This window comes from Chenopodium album, chromosome 11 (assembly GCF_948465745.1).
Source record: "Chenopodium album chromosome 11, dcCheAlbu1.1, whole genome shotgun sequence".
Lineage (NCBI taxonomy): Eukaryota > Viridiplantae > Streptophyta > Magnoliopsida > Caryophyllales > Amaranthaceae > Chenopodium > Chenopodium album.
Window position 1 is genome coordinate 25,834,622 of NC_137844.1, and position 17,808 is coordinate 25,852,429.

The window sequence follows — 17,808 nt, forward strand, 5'->3', positions numbered from 1 at the left end:
GCCCAATTGCCGATACAAATAAGCTAGTGCAGCTATGCCCCATGCGTACTCGTTAATAGGGACATCTTCATAACATAGCTCGTGGAGGAAGGAAGGATGTGTACAGTTACCACTCTTGTCTACAAACAATGTACCTCCAAGCACTAACCACACGTACGCATTATACTGATCACCCCACTCTCTCTCAACCTCCAATGTCGACTCCAAAATCTTATCAGTCAACACCCCACTACCCTGCCAAATTGTCTTCGTGCCGCAAATCTCAGACAAATCATCCGGAGTCATATCCATGGTAACCGAGCAAGCGTCTCGTAGCACGTCCGTGCTAGGTGTAGTGGTGACCATCTGCCCATGAACACGTAGCCCGAGAATGTTGTACACATCGTGCAACATGATCGTGATCTCTCCAAATGGCATATGAAATGTGTTTGTATCTAGCTGCCATCTCTCAACAAATGCAGAAATCAACGGCCAATCAAGTCTTTTGAACATAAGCCCGGGTAAGTGAGACAACCAACTGGCATCAATCGACTGTTGGCTCTCCGCTGATTGACGACCTCGCCACCTAACCAGATCAGCACACAACTTTGTCCTACTCAAACACCGCAAAACACTACGCTCCTGCTCCGCCCATATATATCGGGCCACGTGACCGCCAAAACTAGGGATAACAGTCCCATCCTCGGGACCACCCGGCATCGGCTCCTGCACTAACCATGTCTCTGCAGAGCTAGTAATAGGCTGACTTGATCCACTACCAACAAATCTGCCATACTGACCCCTATATACCATATGATAATCCTGAGGGCCCGATTCTTCATCCTGGTCATCAGCAAGACTACCCAAGTCTTCGTCGTCTTCGTTAGATGATATTGGTGCTCTACCAGCCGAATACACAGGCCGACTACTACCCGACTGTTGGTCTCCCGACCAACCACTAGTAAACCCGTATTGCTGCTCGGGCTGTGACGGTGCTGAACGAGAAGACTGTCTCCTAACTGACGCATTCAAACGTCGTGATATTGCATGACGAGCACCAGAACCCTCGATCTACAATAAACAAGTACACACCATTAAAAATATAGTTAAAAATAAAAATAACAACAACAGTAATAATCAGAACAATAATAATAAAAATAACAACAACAACAATAGTAATGATAATCATAATAAGAACATAAGTAACAACAACAACAATAATAATGACAATAATAACAACAACAACAACAACAACAATAATAATAATAATAATAATAATAATAATAATAATAATAATAATTTTGCAATGTACTTTTAATATAATACATATAACAATACTAATCATAACGTTTTTTTTTTTAAAAAAAAAAAGCAAGAATGCTAATAATAACAACAATAACAATAATCACAACAACAACACCAATAATCATACAATAATAATAATAATAATAATGATAAAAATAATAATAATATTAATGATAATAATAATAATAATAATTATAATAATAAAAAAAACATAATAATAAAAAAATAAAATAATAAAAATAATAAAAATAATAACAACAACAACAAAAAAATAAAATTAACAACAACAACAATAATATTAACAACAATAATAATCCTAATCATAATAATCATACAATAATAATAATAATGATAAAAATAATAATAATAATATTAATGATAATAATAATAATAAAAAACATAATAATAAAAAAATAAAATAATAATAATAATAAAAATAATAAAAATAATAACAACAACAACAACAAAAAATAAAATTAACAACAACAACAATAATATTAACAACAATAATAATCCTAATCATAATAACAACAATTCAATAATCACGCAAAAAAAAAAAAAAAACGAATTTCAGAGGCTTCCGCCTGAAATTTCCGGAAGAACCTAGGAAGATCCGCCTGAAATTTCTGGATCCTCCTAGGTACTTCCGGAAAAATCAGGCGGATCCTGACTTCCGCCTAGATTTTCCGGATGTACCTTGGAGGATCCGGAAATTCCAGGCGGATCCTCCTTGGTTTATCCGGAAAAAAAAGGCGGAAGTCCCAATTTAAATTTTTTTTTTCGTAAGCTTACCTGGTCGCCGCCGCCGTTCCCTCCACCGTCGCCGAAGCCCCTTCCTCCGTGTGTGATCCTAATTCGCCGCGAATCACCCATCTTTTTTTGTGTATGTTCTTGTTGTTTTTTGGTTGATGATTGTTGAATTTTTTTTTTTTTAAAACAATTTAAATTTCAGATTTTGAATTTTAAGTTTTTAAGAGAGTTTGGAGTAAGAGAGATGGTGAATGTGGTGAGGGAGTGAGCATGTGATGTGTTGAGTGAAAAAACCGTGTTTATATATTAAGGGTAAAATTGGAATTTCATTCCAAAAATGGGAGCGTTACCCTGTAAATTGGGAGCGACGAATAACAACACCCTTTCACTTTTCTTCTGCGATTTCTTTTTCGATTGCGCTTTCTCTTCTAAATCCTTTCTTCAACTTTGTTAATCTCGGATATTCGTGGAAATGTAAGTTATTTTTTTAATTTAAGCCAATTATAGTTTTGTTGAATTGATTTTTGTTTCCAATTGTATGTTTTTTACGAGTTTTGTTTCGATTAGGGTTTGTTATGAATTTCTATGGATTTTTTGGTATGCTTTGATAATGATTGAATTATTGACTTTGATTCTCGTAATGTTTTCTTGCGGGATTTGGATTTTGATTATTGTTGTTTTTTATTATATATATTTTTAATCAAGGTTATACGAATTTGATTGCAAAATTTAGGGTATTCACAATTAATTAGTTCAGTATATATGATTTTGATTGATGAATAAGTTTTTTTTTTTTGTAATTATATACTTCATATTTGTGTAATAATTGTGATTTGATTTGATGGAAATTGCAGTTTTGTCAATCATTTTACGATAGAAATCATTACAAAATTAAGTCTTAATAATATAGGGCGATACAACTATGACAATTTGAAACCATAAACAAAAGACACTTATACTTTCTGCTCTTGATGATAGAAAGTTTACATATGTTTCTCTAGATTTTTATTTTTTCTACTTTTACGATATTTTAATTAACTTTTGCGACATTTTTATTTACTTTTTGTTTCCTTTGAATGTTTAATATATGTTAGCCTACTAGCTCAATTGGCATAGCATTGTGCAAATGCACAACGGATGTGGGTTCGATTCCCACGTAGGTTATTTGCTTATGAGATATTTGATTTGCTGAGAACACCTCTTGTCTGGTTTGTGAAGATCCAAATGAATCTGTCATACATGTGTTGTTTGAGAGTGAACCGGCTAGGGATATTTAAAAACATTTTCACAATGCAAGTATTTTGATAGATGCTCTAATGAATCTTTTGGGGTAATTGTATTATATGAAGGTCTACTGTCGATAATTTGAAAGTTCAAATTATGTAATGTTTGTTGTTGTTTTCTCTAGTCTTGTTAAGGATTATAAGAGGTATGCGCAACATGTTTTTGTTTTTGCGAGGCATGGGGCAAGGCCAGGGAGTAGTCACTTTACTACTAATGTGGGCTTACAGGGGGCTAATACTGACCACAATAGAGCTGCACTGTTGCTGCCCATGCCAATGATCGATGTGGGTCATAATATTGCTGTAGACCACAACATTACTTCTACTATGATGGGATCTTTAATGCAGATTAAGAAACTTGGTCCAAGCAAAGGAAGGCAACGAGAATTAAGTTTCACTCAACAAGGTTTCGACAACTGACTATTGAGTCCTTGTTCGAGTTAGTCCATAAGAGGCTAATACCTATCCTAAAGGAATCACAAAAAAAATCTTTGCCTCTTGACTTACAAGATGTCCTCTTAAGGATTATGACATTTGTTAATGTCTGCATGATAGCTTTTAGGGTTGATCATGGATGTTTAAGCCTAGGAATTCCTGAAATACCATTTACTCGTGCATTCATGAGAGCTACTGAAGCCACAATTATCTCAGAAGCCCTAAGGTTGTATCCTTCAGTGCCAGTTGATCTTAAGAAGGTAAAATACTCTGTATCCTTTTTTTTCCCTTTTTTTTAACTAAATGTTTACACTATTTCCTATGTGCATAAAAAAATAATCAGAATAAGGATCTTAAATTGTCAATTCAGCACTTGATCAATGAATCAAGTGCTAGAAAATAAAAGATAACTTGATGTCTTACAAGCCTTAATACCCCCCTAAGCATGCACCGCATTTATAACCCAGCCATCTACTAGTTTCTGTCAAGTTGTTCATATCTATGAGTCTATGACTTGGCAAAACTGATCCAACCCAAAACAGCCATACCTTAACCCTTAATTAGTTAGATAACCCGGTTATGACTTGAACCGACTAGGATATTTATATGAATACAAAATTACTGCTGCCATGCTAAGCAGTGGTGCTGCCGCCCAAACCAAAGATACTGCCAGGTTACAGGAAGTTGCTTCCATGTATAGGGTACTACATTTGCTTTTGAGGTATTTTTATTTACCTAACTTTTGAGATTTTTTTATTTACCCAACTTTTGTTGAATCATTAAATTTTTTTTTATTTACCTAATTTTTGAGATTTTTTATTAACTTTTAGAATATTTCGAGATATATTAGAGGATGAGTACAAAGTATGATATAAGAGGTCATGTGTAACAAGTTTCTCTTACTCTTTCTTACAATGAAATGCTATGTAATGGTACTCTGGAAGAACTTGCTATATACTGGTTTTGAATTTTGATTTTTTTAAGCTAATTTGATTTACTGTATAATTATTTTTGATTTACTTTTAGTTACTTTAGTGTTTTTTTTATACATTAGACTTAATTTGAGTGTATACATTAAAGTTGATTTGATTTACTTTTTAGTTATTTTAATTTACTTTTGAGGTATTTTGTATAACTTTACAAGTTTAGAGTTTTATATTTATTTTAAGAGATAATCTATGTAGAAATCGAACCTACACCTCTATGTATCCGCATAGTGCTCTACCACTTAAGCTGATAGGTTTTAACAAACTTTTAGGTCGAAAGATTCTTATAGAAAAATTAAATCATGTACTCACCTTTTGTTTTTTGTTTTTTTTGTTTTTTTTTTTTTTTTTTTTTAAATTTTACTTTTGATCTATTATGATTTACTTGTAAGATATATTGTTTTACTTTCAAGTTTTTACCTATATAGAAGATAGTCCCAATATTGCTTCCTATCTTCTTTAAATTTGAAGATTCCCAGCGTGATGTTGAAATGCAGAGCTGGAGGCAAGAATGTATGGAAGCTTTACTTTGTCTCATTGTCAGTGAACCTCTGTTTTGAAACTACCATGGCCTACATCTCTGAGTTGCAAAAGCAATAATTTTTTCTTGGAGATTCTAGTTCTAATTTGCTCGCACTGCTCATAAGTCAAAAGGCTTAGAAGTTAGAACCTATTCAAGAGGATGTTTAAGCACCCACTGCATCACTAGACTCTAGAGAATAATGGTTCCAACTGTTGAAAAATTACTTGATGGAGTTATTTTTTTTGTTTATCTTAAGATTTTATTGAGAAAGCTTCTGATTTTGGTGCTGGAAGCATAAAAATATCAGTACATTTATCACACATATTATTCTCTAATCATGCTATCTAAGCATATATAAACATATACATATCGAGTGAACAAAGTTGTCAAACCTCAAATCATGCTATCTGAGCATATGTAGGAAAAATCCTATCCATTAGTATGTAATGAACCTCAATAAGTGCAAACACAATTACCATTAAAGCATGCCTGCTCACACACTAGAATACAATCCATAGGTATATATAAATTAAAGCATCAATAGACAATATAGATTGAATACCAGACATATTGCTGATTTTACAATAATTTTGTGCCATAAGACCATGCAAATAATAAATCTTACCAACAATTGATGCAAGTACATTCCTTAAAGCATATTGACATATTGTTGGAGGCTGCAAAAATCATTAGCTTTTCACACTCACCAATCTCTACCAAGAAATTATTTACTTAAAGTGATTTAATTAACATTTGCACAATTTTAATTTACTTTAACACATTTTAGTCACCAAATTATATAAGTAATTGATGACAGGAAAATATTTGTGAGCTCCTTTGGAATTGTGGAGTAAAAATCTGTTATTGGATAAGTTGAGAGACTCTAGATTACTTATATTCCCTAACCATACTAGCAACATCCCTAAGATTTCATTACTCGAAAAATTGAGGTGTCTGATGGAATAATATACAGAGGAAGATGTTGATTGTGGTAACCCCCCTTTGGTCCCTGCTAGCTAACTTAAGATCTTGTAAGTTATAATATTAAAATAACCAATCTGGTATGTTCTTTAACCCAGTGGATTATACGATAAATCGAGTTTACTGTCTAAGCTAAAACAATGTGGCAACTCCCCTTTGATCCCTACCAGCCAACCTGTAATACCTCGTATTTTTATACGTATTTTATTTAAAATAAGTATTTTGAGAAGTATTTAATTGAATTGAAATGTCTTATTTAAAGTATTTTAGTTATTTATTTTAATAAGTTTGGAAATATTTTATAAAAGAAAAGTTTATTTAATTAATTATTTTAATTAAGTTAGGGTTTAATTTAGGAAAGTTTATTTTAGTAAAGTTTTACTAGGGATGGGATTAGGAAAAATAAAAAGGGAAAGTTTAGGGAGAAGGGTCTTAGAGAAGGGGTATAAATATCCCACATATGAGGCAAATCAAACTTTGACCAAAGTGGAGAAAACCCAAGGTAAACTTCTTTCTCCTTTTTCCTTATTTTCTTTCTTTTTTTTTCTTTCTCCTTTTTTCCCTTCCCCTTCTTTTTTTTCGACTGCCCACCACCACCACCACTGCCGACCACCGTCAGCAGGTGGCTGCCGCCGTCAGCAGCGTCAACCGCCGGCAGCAGGCGGCCGCCGGCGTTGGCAGCCGGCGTGGTGGCTGCCGCTGCCTCCTTCCTCCCTCTTTTTCGAATAAAAAAAAATTAATCTTTGTTTTAAAAACCAATTTAATCCAAGATCTAAATATTAATTATGGGTTTTGTTATTTGATTTTTGATGTTTGATTATAAGTATTATGTTAATTAATTTTCAGATTATGTTTTTAATTAAAAAGCCCCAATTTTTGAAACCCTAGGTTCTTGATATATAAATTATTGAAGGATTATGATATATAATGGTGTAAACCTTTGATTAAAGTGTTTTAAGACTAAATTACAGCAAGATTTAATTAAAATATAGTGCTGGAATTTTCGGTAAAGCATTAAAAATCATGTTTCTTTAAGGAATTTTAATTACCCATTAATTGGGATTGAATTATGATGTTTTAAATATAATTTCAGCTTATTTTAAATAAATTATGAGGGGTTTTATAAGATTATATATTGCTGGAAATTGTGTAGAGTGGATTTTAATATTCTTCTATGATTTTAAATTGTAGGAGACTTTGATGTGAGTGATTTCTATTAATTGTGGCGATATTAAGATCGTATTCAAGGTACGTTCGTGTACTTAGCACAATTATGTTGATGTAATAGCATGCTAAATGTGTTTGATTGATTACAAGTAGTGTCATGCTAGGTTTGGATTGGAAATTATGATTTGGATGTTGTTGGTGATTGGATTATGAAGCATGATTTATTTGTGATGGATTATTGAATGGAAAATAATAGCTTGGAATATTATTTATGAACCACATATTTATTTATGGCATGATAGAGAGCATGTTTAATTAAACTAAATGTTTAATTTGGTTTGGAATATTGAAAAGGAATTTTATTATGGTTCATATAATTTTTATTGATGCTATAAGCATGAGGAAATGAGCTACATAAGTGTCTATGTACACGAGGAATAAATTGTATGTTGGTGCCTTAGTGCACTTAAGGTGTTTTAAACACCGAGGGATAGGATTTGTGGCGCTTTATGCGTTTAAGGTGTCATTGGCACCGAGGTAGAATTAAAAAAGGTTCAACATTAAATAGTATGTGGTCACTGATTATTCAAGAATTAAATTGATATATTTGATTGTTTGAATAATTATTGTTGATTGAATGATTATGGTTTGAGAGTCATCACCTAGTTTAATAATCGGTAAATTACGTAAAGTGAAAGAGATTGCGCACCAAAACTCTTGGAACGTATATACCTGAAGTATGAACATATGGGGGGAGTTATGTGACTTTATATTTGATCATAACTTCTAATGGAGTATAGGACGCTATATATTCCTTTTATTATTATTATGTGCTGGAATTCCGCCACCTATGTGTGGTTTTGATGCTGGCACGGTTAGCTCCCGTGTCAGTAACCTCAATTTATTTGGGGGAGGTTAGTGGGAAACTCGTTCTATGCGTAATCAAAGCTAAATAAATTATTTAGTGTCTAGTGAGAAATTTTATTGAATGTGGTATGCTTGAAAAACAGGTGCAACAAGGTAAGTAGTGTGTTGATAGAGAATTGTATGCTAGTGTGTTAATTGCGCTTATGTACTCAGCTTTGCTGATTGTGTGTTTTGTGTGTGTTTGTTGGCCTTGTCTTTATCTTGGCCCTATGATGACCCATTTTTAATGGAGAGTAGTGGAAATAGGTAGAGATAAGCCTTTCAGGCGATGAAACATTTTCAAGAATGGGCATGAGTGAAGAGCGAATCATGCTAGTTTCCATAAGTATATGATGTGTTTATCGCTTTAATTATTTATGATAATATTATTATGCGTGACTAACGAAAAGGTTTTGAATTTGGTTTGGTTTTAATAAGGGCCTATAATGGTTCCAAGTTGTAGGTTGATTTTATTTTACTTCGTTTGACTTTGGTTTGACTTTACTTTCGTTGATTGACTTTTCAAGTTGACTTGTTTTGAAAGGTTTTGAAATCAGTCTTCCGCTGTGTGTCTTTGATAGTTGCCTTAACCGTTCTCACGGTGGCGGTAATGTCTTAGTTATTCCTATTTAAAGTTTTAAACAGGATAAAACAGGTATTTTAAAGGAAAGAAATTTCTAGGGTGTTACACAACCAATCTGACAACTCCCATTTGATCCTCGCATTATATCTCAATTCTATTAAGCAAGGACTAATTGTACAAGTTAATCCCACATCAACAAGAACTTTTTCAGTCTAGTTCATTACGTTTTCATTTTGTTTTTTTTTTTTTGCTTGACTTTAAAGTATGTTTGGTTTACTTTTAGTTGGTTTCCATCTACTATTCATTTTGATAAAATAACAAAATTAATTGTACAACTTTAGAACAGCATCCTAAACTAGTAGGTGTTTTAAAAAACCGTTAGGGCCAAATTTAACAAACAATTATAAAAGATAAATAAATTTACATTTAGAGAAATTTATTCAACTTTTTAAGAGATTTGGTTTACTTTAACATGTCGTAATCTATTTTTTTTAATGTGTCATGTATGGAAAAAGATTAGAAGCAAGTAATCGAAGAGACTATGCAGCAAGACACTCACAATATTCTCTTTTCATTTTCACCAATCTAATCCTATGTGGTACCTTTACATATTTTATTTTCATTGAAAATTTATCTTTATAAATAAATTTGTTCCAAGCAGAATCCTGCTAGATTAATAATAGGCCATGATATCCTCTATAAAAAATGTATGGCAACCCAAATATGCATAATGATTTACTTTAGAATATAATTAGTTTACTTTTATTTGGTTTCTATCTACTTTTGAAATTGATAAAATAATAGGAGACATTATTAGTTTAATTTTAATACAGTATATAAGCAAGCAATGAACCTTAGGTTTATCTTATAAAATATCTGCTTGACAGTTGGACAAGTGAAAATAACTTGACAAATGGTATATGTGTTTCTTTTTACTATAAACTACTATTTGTTCACTTTTAGTTAGTTTTTATCTACATTTGAGATTCATAAATAATAGGAAATATTAATAGTTCAAACTAGCATAGATACATGTAACGCAAAACTGAACCAACATGATGATAGCAACCCAATTACAAACATTTAGCAGAAGCCTTATTAGCAAAATAAGAATCTCCAAGTGTACAAAGCTCCCGCAAAAGTCTGTAATCTCTAAATATATTCACAAAAGAAAACATACTTTTGAGACTAATTGATTTACTTTTACTAATTTCCAATTTACTTTTAGATACAACATGAAGCATTAACCGTTCATTTTCACTCAATTGTAAGCGCAATATGTAAGCAAGCAACATTAGCTTAGGTTCAGCTTCAATACTAAATTAGCTTAGAAAAGTGACAAAATGCAAAACCACAACATGATTACATGAATCCTTGGAAGGAAGATAAATTGTACAGTAAATTGTGAGTAATACCTGGAATATAGCAGAAATTCAAACTGCGAAACATAGAGATAATTTATGCTCCAAATTTTGTACGCAAATTGTGATTAATACTTGAGTAATAAATTCACTCTTAATTCACCAGATAGCACAAATTCAAGTGCGAAAATTATACAAAAAAAATCGAAAAACGACAAAAAATTCAAAATCGTATGATGCGAGTATCTTGTAAGCAATGTGTTAAACAACATCAAATATAGTTTAATAAGTTTAAACAATTGAATTATACCTAATTTAAGCTTGATTTTGCATAATTGAGTGGATTTTTAATTTAAATTCACCAAATTCTACAAGAAACTTTCAATTTGCAGCAAGAAGCTGATGAATTTGCAGCAATTTCTACCCAATTATTCGATTATCATAGGAAAAAAATTAAGCCCTGAAATCGATTTACACTAAATTTTACAATGCTTACCTTTATAGTTAAGAATTTCATGGCAAATTAAGAAATTTGTTGAAGAATGGTGTAAATTGCAGCAAATTCCTAACTTTTGAGCTGATAATTGAGAGGAGGAATGATAAGGGAGAGCTTGAACCCGCTTTAATGGCGGAAGATTCCAGAAGAAAAGAGAAGAAGAAGAAGAAGAAGGGAGACAGAAATCAGAGTAGAAGAGGAAGTTAGAAGAGGGAGAGAAAAATAGGGATTTGTATTAATTGTCTAACAATTAACAAGTATTACAGAATTTATAGTAGTGGAATTCTGACGTGAAATCCACTTGCTCTCAACTAACCAACTAATTCGTCCACTAGTTAACTAACAACCCCACCAACAGATTTATAACAAACTAATTAATTTTGTAACAAATTCTAAGCATGACAAAAGTGTGATTAATTCCAAAAACTGATCTAACCATATCACAGCTTTCCCCATTAATTCCAAGAACTCTGCTGGTTCCCAAGTAGCTTCATAGGATGGAAAACCTTCCTATTGCACCAGATACTACACCTAAGCCCTGTTCTGAAATTTGACCATCTTCCTTTCCAAGATAGCTACAGGCTTAATTTCATCATACCCCACATTCCGGCCTTGAAACACTAGAGGAATATGAGCAACTAAAGGTAGCTGGCCTCTGAACACCTTAAGTTGAGATACATGAACAGTATCATGAATCTTTGCTTCACTAGGATGTTTCAACTTATAAGCAACCTTCCCAATCACTGCAGCAACTTGAAAAGGCCCATAATATTGATGAGAAAGCTTCTGATTGCGTCTTTTCTGCACAATATGTTCCCTATATGCCTGCAACTTCAGCCACACCCAATCTCCTACCTGAAACACTCTATCAGATTTGTGTTTATCAACTTGAGACTTCATTCTCTGTTGTGCTATTTCCAAATGGAATTTGAGCTCAGTGATCATCTGTTCTCTTCTCTACAGACTTCTATCAATCTCATCATTCTTCAATTCTCTAACTAGATAAGGTAAGTGCAAAGGTGGTGGCTGATTGTACACCACTTCATAAAGTGTGAGTTGTGAAGCTGAGTGAAAGTGGGTATAATACCACCACTCTGCCAAGGGAAGCCACTTATGCCATTCCTGAGGTTTCTCTCTAGTCATACACCTCAAATAAGCCTCCAAGCATCTATTGACCACTTCAGTTTGACCATCTGTTTGGGGAGGGTAGGCTAAAGGTAGTAAGATGTCAGTTCCATAGAGAGAGAACATACCCTTCCAAAACTGACTTATGAATACAGGATCTCTATCACTCACAATAGACCTAGGCCACCCATGCAACTTGAACACATTATCCAAGTAACACTAAGCCACTTCAATAGCTGTAAATGGATGTGCCAATACCATAAAATGGGCATACTTGCTGAACCTATCCACCACCACAAATATGACTTCCTTCCTTGTAGATTTTGGAAGTCTAATAATAAAATCTATTAAAATGTCTAACCACGCTTCTTAAGGTATAGGTAAAGGTTGAAGATGTCCTAGATAAGCTTATGTGTCATACTTGGATGGTTGACACATAGTACATTTCATGATAAAATGCACTAACATCCTTAGTCAATCCTTTCCAATAGAACAACTTTTTGACCCTGCTTAAAGTCAATTCCCTCCCCCCATGGCCACTTTCTAGTGAGTTATGATGCCATGAAAGAATTTTGTATCTCAGCTGAGTATCTGGTCCCACTACAATCCTTCCTTTCCTTTTCAACAGACTGTTTTCCCACTTAAAATCAGGTACTAGTATCTGATTCTACAACTATTGCATAATACCTGTGTAATTACCATCTAACACATAACTTGAAGTAATCAAAGATCCCAAATTTGAGTCCACCACATAAATGGCCATGCATAGCACCTGAGAACCTTGTACCCTAGACAAAGCATCTGCTGCTATATTTTCTTTCCCATATTTGTACTGTATTTCATAATCAAACCCCATTAACTTTGAAAGCCAAAATTGTTGAAAAGGAGTAGAAATTTTCCGTTGCAAAAGCCACTTCAAACTCTTCTAATCAGTCTTAATGATGAAATGAGATCCCACGAGATATTGCTCCCATTTCTAAACTGCAAACACTATGGCCAGTAACTCTTTGTCATAAACTGAAAATTTTTGCCACATTGGACCCAAGGCTCTACTTATATAAGCCAGAGAGTGCCCTTCCTACATCAACACAACTCCTATGCCAGTCTTTGAGGCATCAGTTTCTAAAATGAACTATTTTTAAAGTCCGGAATAAAAAGTACAAGAGCTGATATTAAGGCTGATTTCAAGTCTGTAAAAGCTTTATGAGCTTGTTCAGTCCATGAAAAGCCATTCTTTTTTAGTTGATCAATCAAAGGTTTTCAAATAATAACATAACCTTTAAAAAACTTCATATAGTAACTAGTTAAGCCTAGGAAACTTCTCAACTCCTTAACATTAGTTGGCCCAGGCCAACTGCTTACTACTGAAACCTTCTTAGAATCAGTCTCCACTCCTTGTTGAGTAATATAGTGGCCCAAATACTCCACTTAAGAAGTGGCAAAAATGCACTTGCTTTCTTTTGCAAACATGTTGTTAACTTTCATCAGCTCAAAAACCTCAGCTAAATGTTTCCAATGCTCCTGTACTGACCTGCTATACACCAAAATATCATAAAAAAAACACAAGGACACACTTCCTGAGCAATGGTCTAAATACATGGTTCATCCATCCTTGAAAGGAGCCTGGAGCATTAGTTAAACCAAAAGACATAACTAAGAATTAATAGTGGCTAGTATGAGTTTTAAAGGCTGTTTTATACACATCACTTACACTAAATCTCATCTAATGATAACCAGCTCTAAGGTCTAGCTTACTGACAACACTAGCACCAACCAACTCATCAATGAGTTCATCTATAACCGGTAGAGGAAACTTATTCTTCACTGTTCTGTTGTTAAGCTCCCTATAGTCAACACATAGTCTCCAAGTCCTCCAACGGAAGTCCACCCGCAACTCGACCCCGACAATGGTCCAATGCTTAGAGGTTAGCTAAGCCCAACCTAAACCCGAGTAATTATATGTGTTTAAAGGTTTTCTCAATGGAGATGCCTTTTTTTAACACTTTACTCAAGTGATTTTCCCAATACCCCAACTTGGATTATTATAGGGAAACTCATGAATGAGATTTGCTCTTCCATCAATGTGGGAGAATTGATTATTCCTTTTATTTTTAAATCAAAAATAAAATTAATTATCAAGCAACTAATAAATCAACAAGTGACATATTTAAGAGAAGAGTTAGGTGAGGACCACAAGGAGGGGAGGGAACCAAACTTGATCCCCAAGGAGCTCCATTTGGCCGGCCACCTATCCCCATACATGACCACTCCTCGGCTGCCACGTGGCACCCAAGAGGAGCACCAAGGCAGCCGGTTTTGGGCTGCTTCCACGGCCCAGCATCTGCGTCCAAGGCGTGGCTTGTAGCTGCAGCCTCGGCCCAGCTAGCTGCTGGCCTTGGATGCGGCTGCTGCCCTTGGCCAGCTGCCGTGGCTAGCACCATGCTAGCCATGGTGTGCTAGCATGCACCAGCAAGCCTAGGCTCGACTTGGTGCATTTGCTAGCCACCCCGACTTTTACCAAATGCCCCTAGGCATCGGTTTGCTCGGGGCATTCCGATCCTAGGGGTATTGTTGATTTATTAGTAATTTACCATCTCGTACTTTATTATTTCGACTCGACTTCCGACGCTCGGATTCGACACTCCAAGCGCGAATTTCCAACGTCTAAATATTAATTACTCGAGTGACTAATTAATTCTTTCCGAATTAATTCGTCGTGTCGGCTCGTTAGTTGCTTGGGTGGGTGACCCGAAGGGTTCAGTCAAGATTAAGCTTAATTAATATCACTGATAGGAAGGGCCTCCAGCTAGGCATTCCGATTACTTGACCTCACTGAATAATTAACTTTCTTATAATTAGGAACCCTCTATTGGAATAATACACTTGTTCGAAGGACACAGTTCCTATTAATCTCCCACTTGTCCTTCCGGACAAGTGAGAATTTAGTGTATAGCCTTTTTCCTATGTCGTTTAATGTCTCTTCATGAACTACAAGGTAAGATTTATTCGTCATCCGTATAATGTCTAGAAGTATTTCTCGATCCCGAGTCTGACTGTGAATAAACAAATGATTTCTAAAATCCATCTGAGTACATCCATGCATTTTTACAGTCTCACTCTTCGAGAAGCCTTGTAAACAATAAAGACATCTTCCCTACTTTAATAGGGGGACATTCCCAGTCCTGTAATGCAACATCTCTTACTGAGAGGACCTAGCCACCCTAGTGTTGCCGTTATAATCCCCTTTTACAGCAGATGTATGACAACATTAAAGCGGACTAGTACTCAAACAAGAGAACTCACAATACTCATGGTCGAAGAAATAGGTTCCGATAGCCATATTGAGAAGTATACTTATGACGATTTTTATTTCTCTTAAATTATTCTTATAGGTCGATCTAGTATGGTTCCAAACCAATACCTGTGCAAATGATTTATGACAATCATGTCCTTGTAGCACAAGAAACGGTTCTATAAATCAAATTACACACTAATCTCAAGTTGTCATTAATTGTCCATCGTTTAAATGACCTCGATTAGGGATAATTTTCGATTATAATATTCAATGTTCACTTAATAGGTGTTTCCTTATCAAGACTGGTCTTGATACCCTATTTTGAATATTCTGGGAATCGAATGGACTCATTATTTAATCCTAAACCACAATTAAATAGCAAATGGAGTGATAAAATTACATGAAATTTAAATTACTCCAAAACTTGAATGGTTTTTCTTAGTGCCTTACATTAAAATGTTTTAAATTAACTAAAACACTAAACAGGGAAATCAAAGACAGTCTCCAACGTGCCTGATTCCCATTGCCTCAACGTGCTTGTTGTGCTTCACTTGAGGCAAAGGTTTAGTAAGTGGATCGCCTACACTGTCATCCGTTCCAACTTTACAAATTCTGATTTCACCTTCTGATTTCCATTCTCGAATCATATGAAATCGCCGTTTGACATGTTTGACCTTCTGATGTTCCCTTGGCTCTCAAGCCTGAGCAATAGCTCCATTGTTGTCACAATAGAGGGCTATTAGACCCTTGATAGAGGGTACAACATCAAGTTCACCAACGAACTTACGAATCCAAACAGCCTCCTTAGCCGCTTCAGCAGCTGCCAAGTATTTGGCTTTCAGTTGTAGAATCTGTAGTTGTGCTCTGCTTGGCACTCTTCCAACTAAACGCTCCTCCATTAAGATAGACACATATCCAGATTGCTATTTGAAATCGTCTCTGTCTGTCTGGAAGCATGCGTCGGTATAACCTTCAACAACTAATTCCTCTGAACCACCATACACCAGGAATTTATCCTTGTTCCTTTTCAGGTACTTTAGGATATTCTTGGCCGCAGTCTAATGGGCCTCTTCTGGGTTTGATTGGTAACGGCTTGTAACACTCAAGGCATATGATACAACTGGCCTAGTACATATCATGGCATACATGATCGATCCAATTAGCGAAGCATATGGAATCCGATTCATCCTTTCCCGCTCATCAAGTGTCTGTGGACACTGCTTCTTGCTTAGGGTTATGCCATGTAACATGGGTAGGTGACTTGTCTTGGCCTCTTCCATGTCGAATCGTGCCAGTATTTTATCAATATAAGTACTTTGGCCCAGTCCAATCATCCTTTTCGATCTATCCCTATAGATCTTGATGCTCAATATGTACAGAGCCTCTCCCAAGTCTTTCATTGAAAAACACTTTCCGAGCCAGGCCTTTACAGACACTAACAATGGAATGTTGTTTCTAAAGAGCAATATGTCATCGACATATAAGACTAGGAAGGCGATGTCACTCCCATTGACCTTCTTGTAAACTCCTGCTAGCTTGCTTTAGCCCATAAATGGACTTTTTAAGCTTACAAACTTTCCCACCATTGTTTTGGTCGACAAAACCTTTAGGCTGTGTCATATACACAGTTTCTTCCAAAATACCACTGAGGAAGGCGGTTTTGACGTCCATCTGCAATATTTCATAATTGTAATATGTAGCAATCGCTAGGAGGATCCAAACGGATTTAAGCATTGCGACTGGAGAAAAGGTTTCATCGTAATCAATACCATGAAGTTGCCTGTAACCTTTCACTACCAATCTAGCTTTGTAAATAAATACATTCCATCTTTGTCGGTTTTTAATTTGAAAATCCACTTACATCCGATAGGGGTGTAACCCTCGGGTAAGTCAACCAAGTCCCAGACTTGATTTTTAAACATGGAATCCATTTCAGATCTTATGGCCTCTTGCTGTAATACCCCGTATTTTTAAAACATATTTTCTAATTAATTAATTAGTATTCTCTTAAAAGGGTATTTTTGTAATTTATTTTACTTTTTGAATTTTGGAGCTAAAATGATATTTGAATTTTGGCGCCAAAAGTATTTTAAAACTCAATTATTATTTTTGGATTTTTGATAAGATTTATTATCCATCTATTTTATTTTAAAAACCGGATTATGTATATATATTTCGGATATATTTTAATTAATCAAAATTATATTTTAATTATTTAATTAGGAGGTCCGAATTTCCTAAATAATAAGCTATGATTTTTGGATTTTCTAAGTGTAGAAAATCTGATTTTCTTAGTGAATTTATTTAGTGAATAATTGGTATTTTCTTAATTAGTTATTTTATACAATAAATATGATTTACACAATTATTTTTAATTCCATAAAACTAGCAAATTAATTCCCTAAATATCTAAAGGGAGGTCCGAAAATATAAGCTTAGGAAAGCTCAAATTTCCGGCCACCATGATGAATTTTTGGGTGATTTATTTTTGTAAATTGTATTTTCAATTATCTCCGGAAAATCTCTTATTTTCCTTAATTTTATTTTTCCATCTCACAAAGATTTGATCATCTTATTTTCCTACCTTATTTCATCTTTGATTATTCCCCAAGTAATCTCTTTTGCCATATTAT

At 34.5% G+C, this 17,808-nt stretch overlaps 1 protein-coding gene across 1 annotated transcript; it reads right to left on the bottom strand.

Moving 5' to 3' along the window:
• Nucleotides 1-11,286: 11,286 nt before the first annotated feature.
• LOC145566486 (uncharacterized) lies at nt 11,287-11,700 on the bottom strand. Its single transcript, XM_081625893.1, has one exon. The coding sequence runs from the start codon at nt 11,698-11,700 to the stop codon at nt 11,287-11,289; it is 414 nt and encodes a 137-aa protein (XP_081482019.1).
• Nucleotides 11,701-17,808: the final 6,108 nt, after the last annotated feature.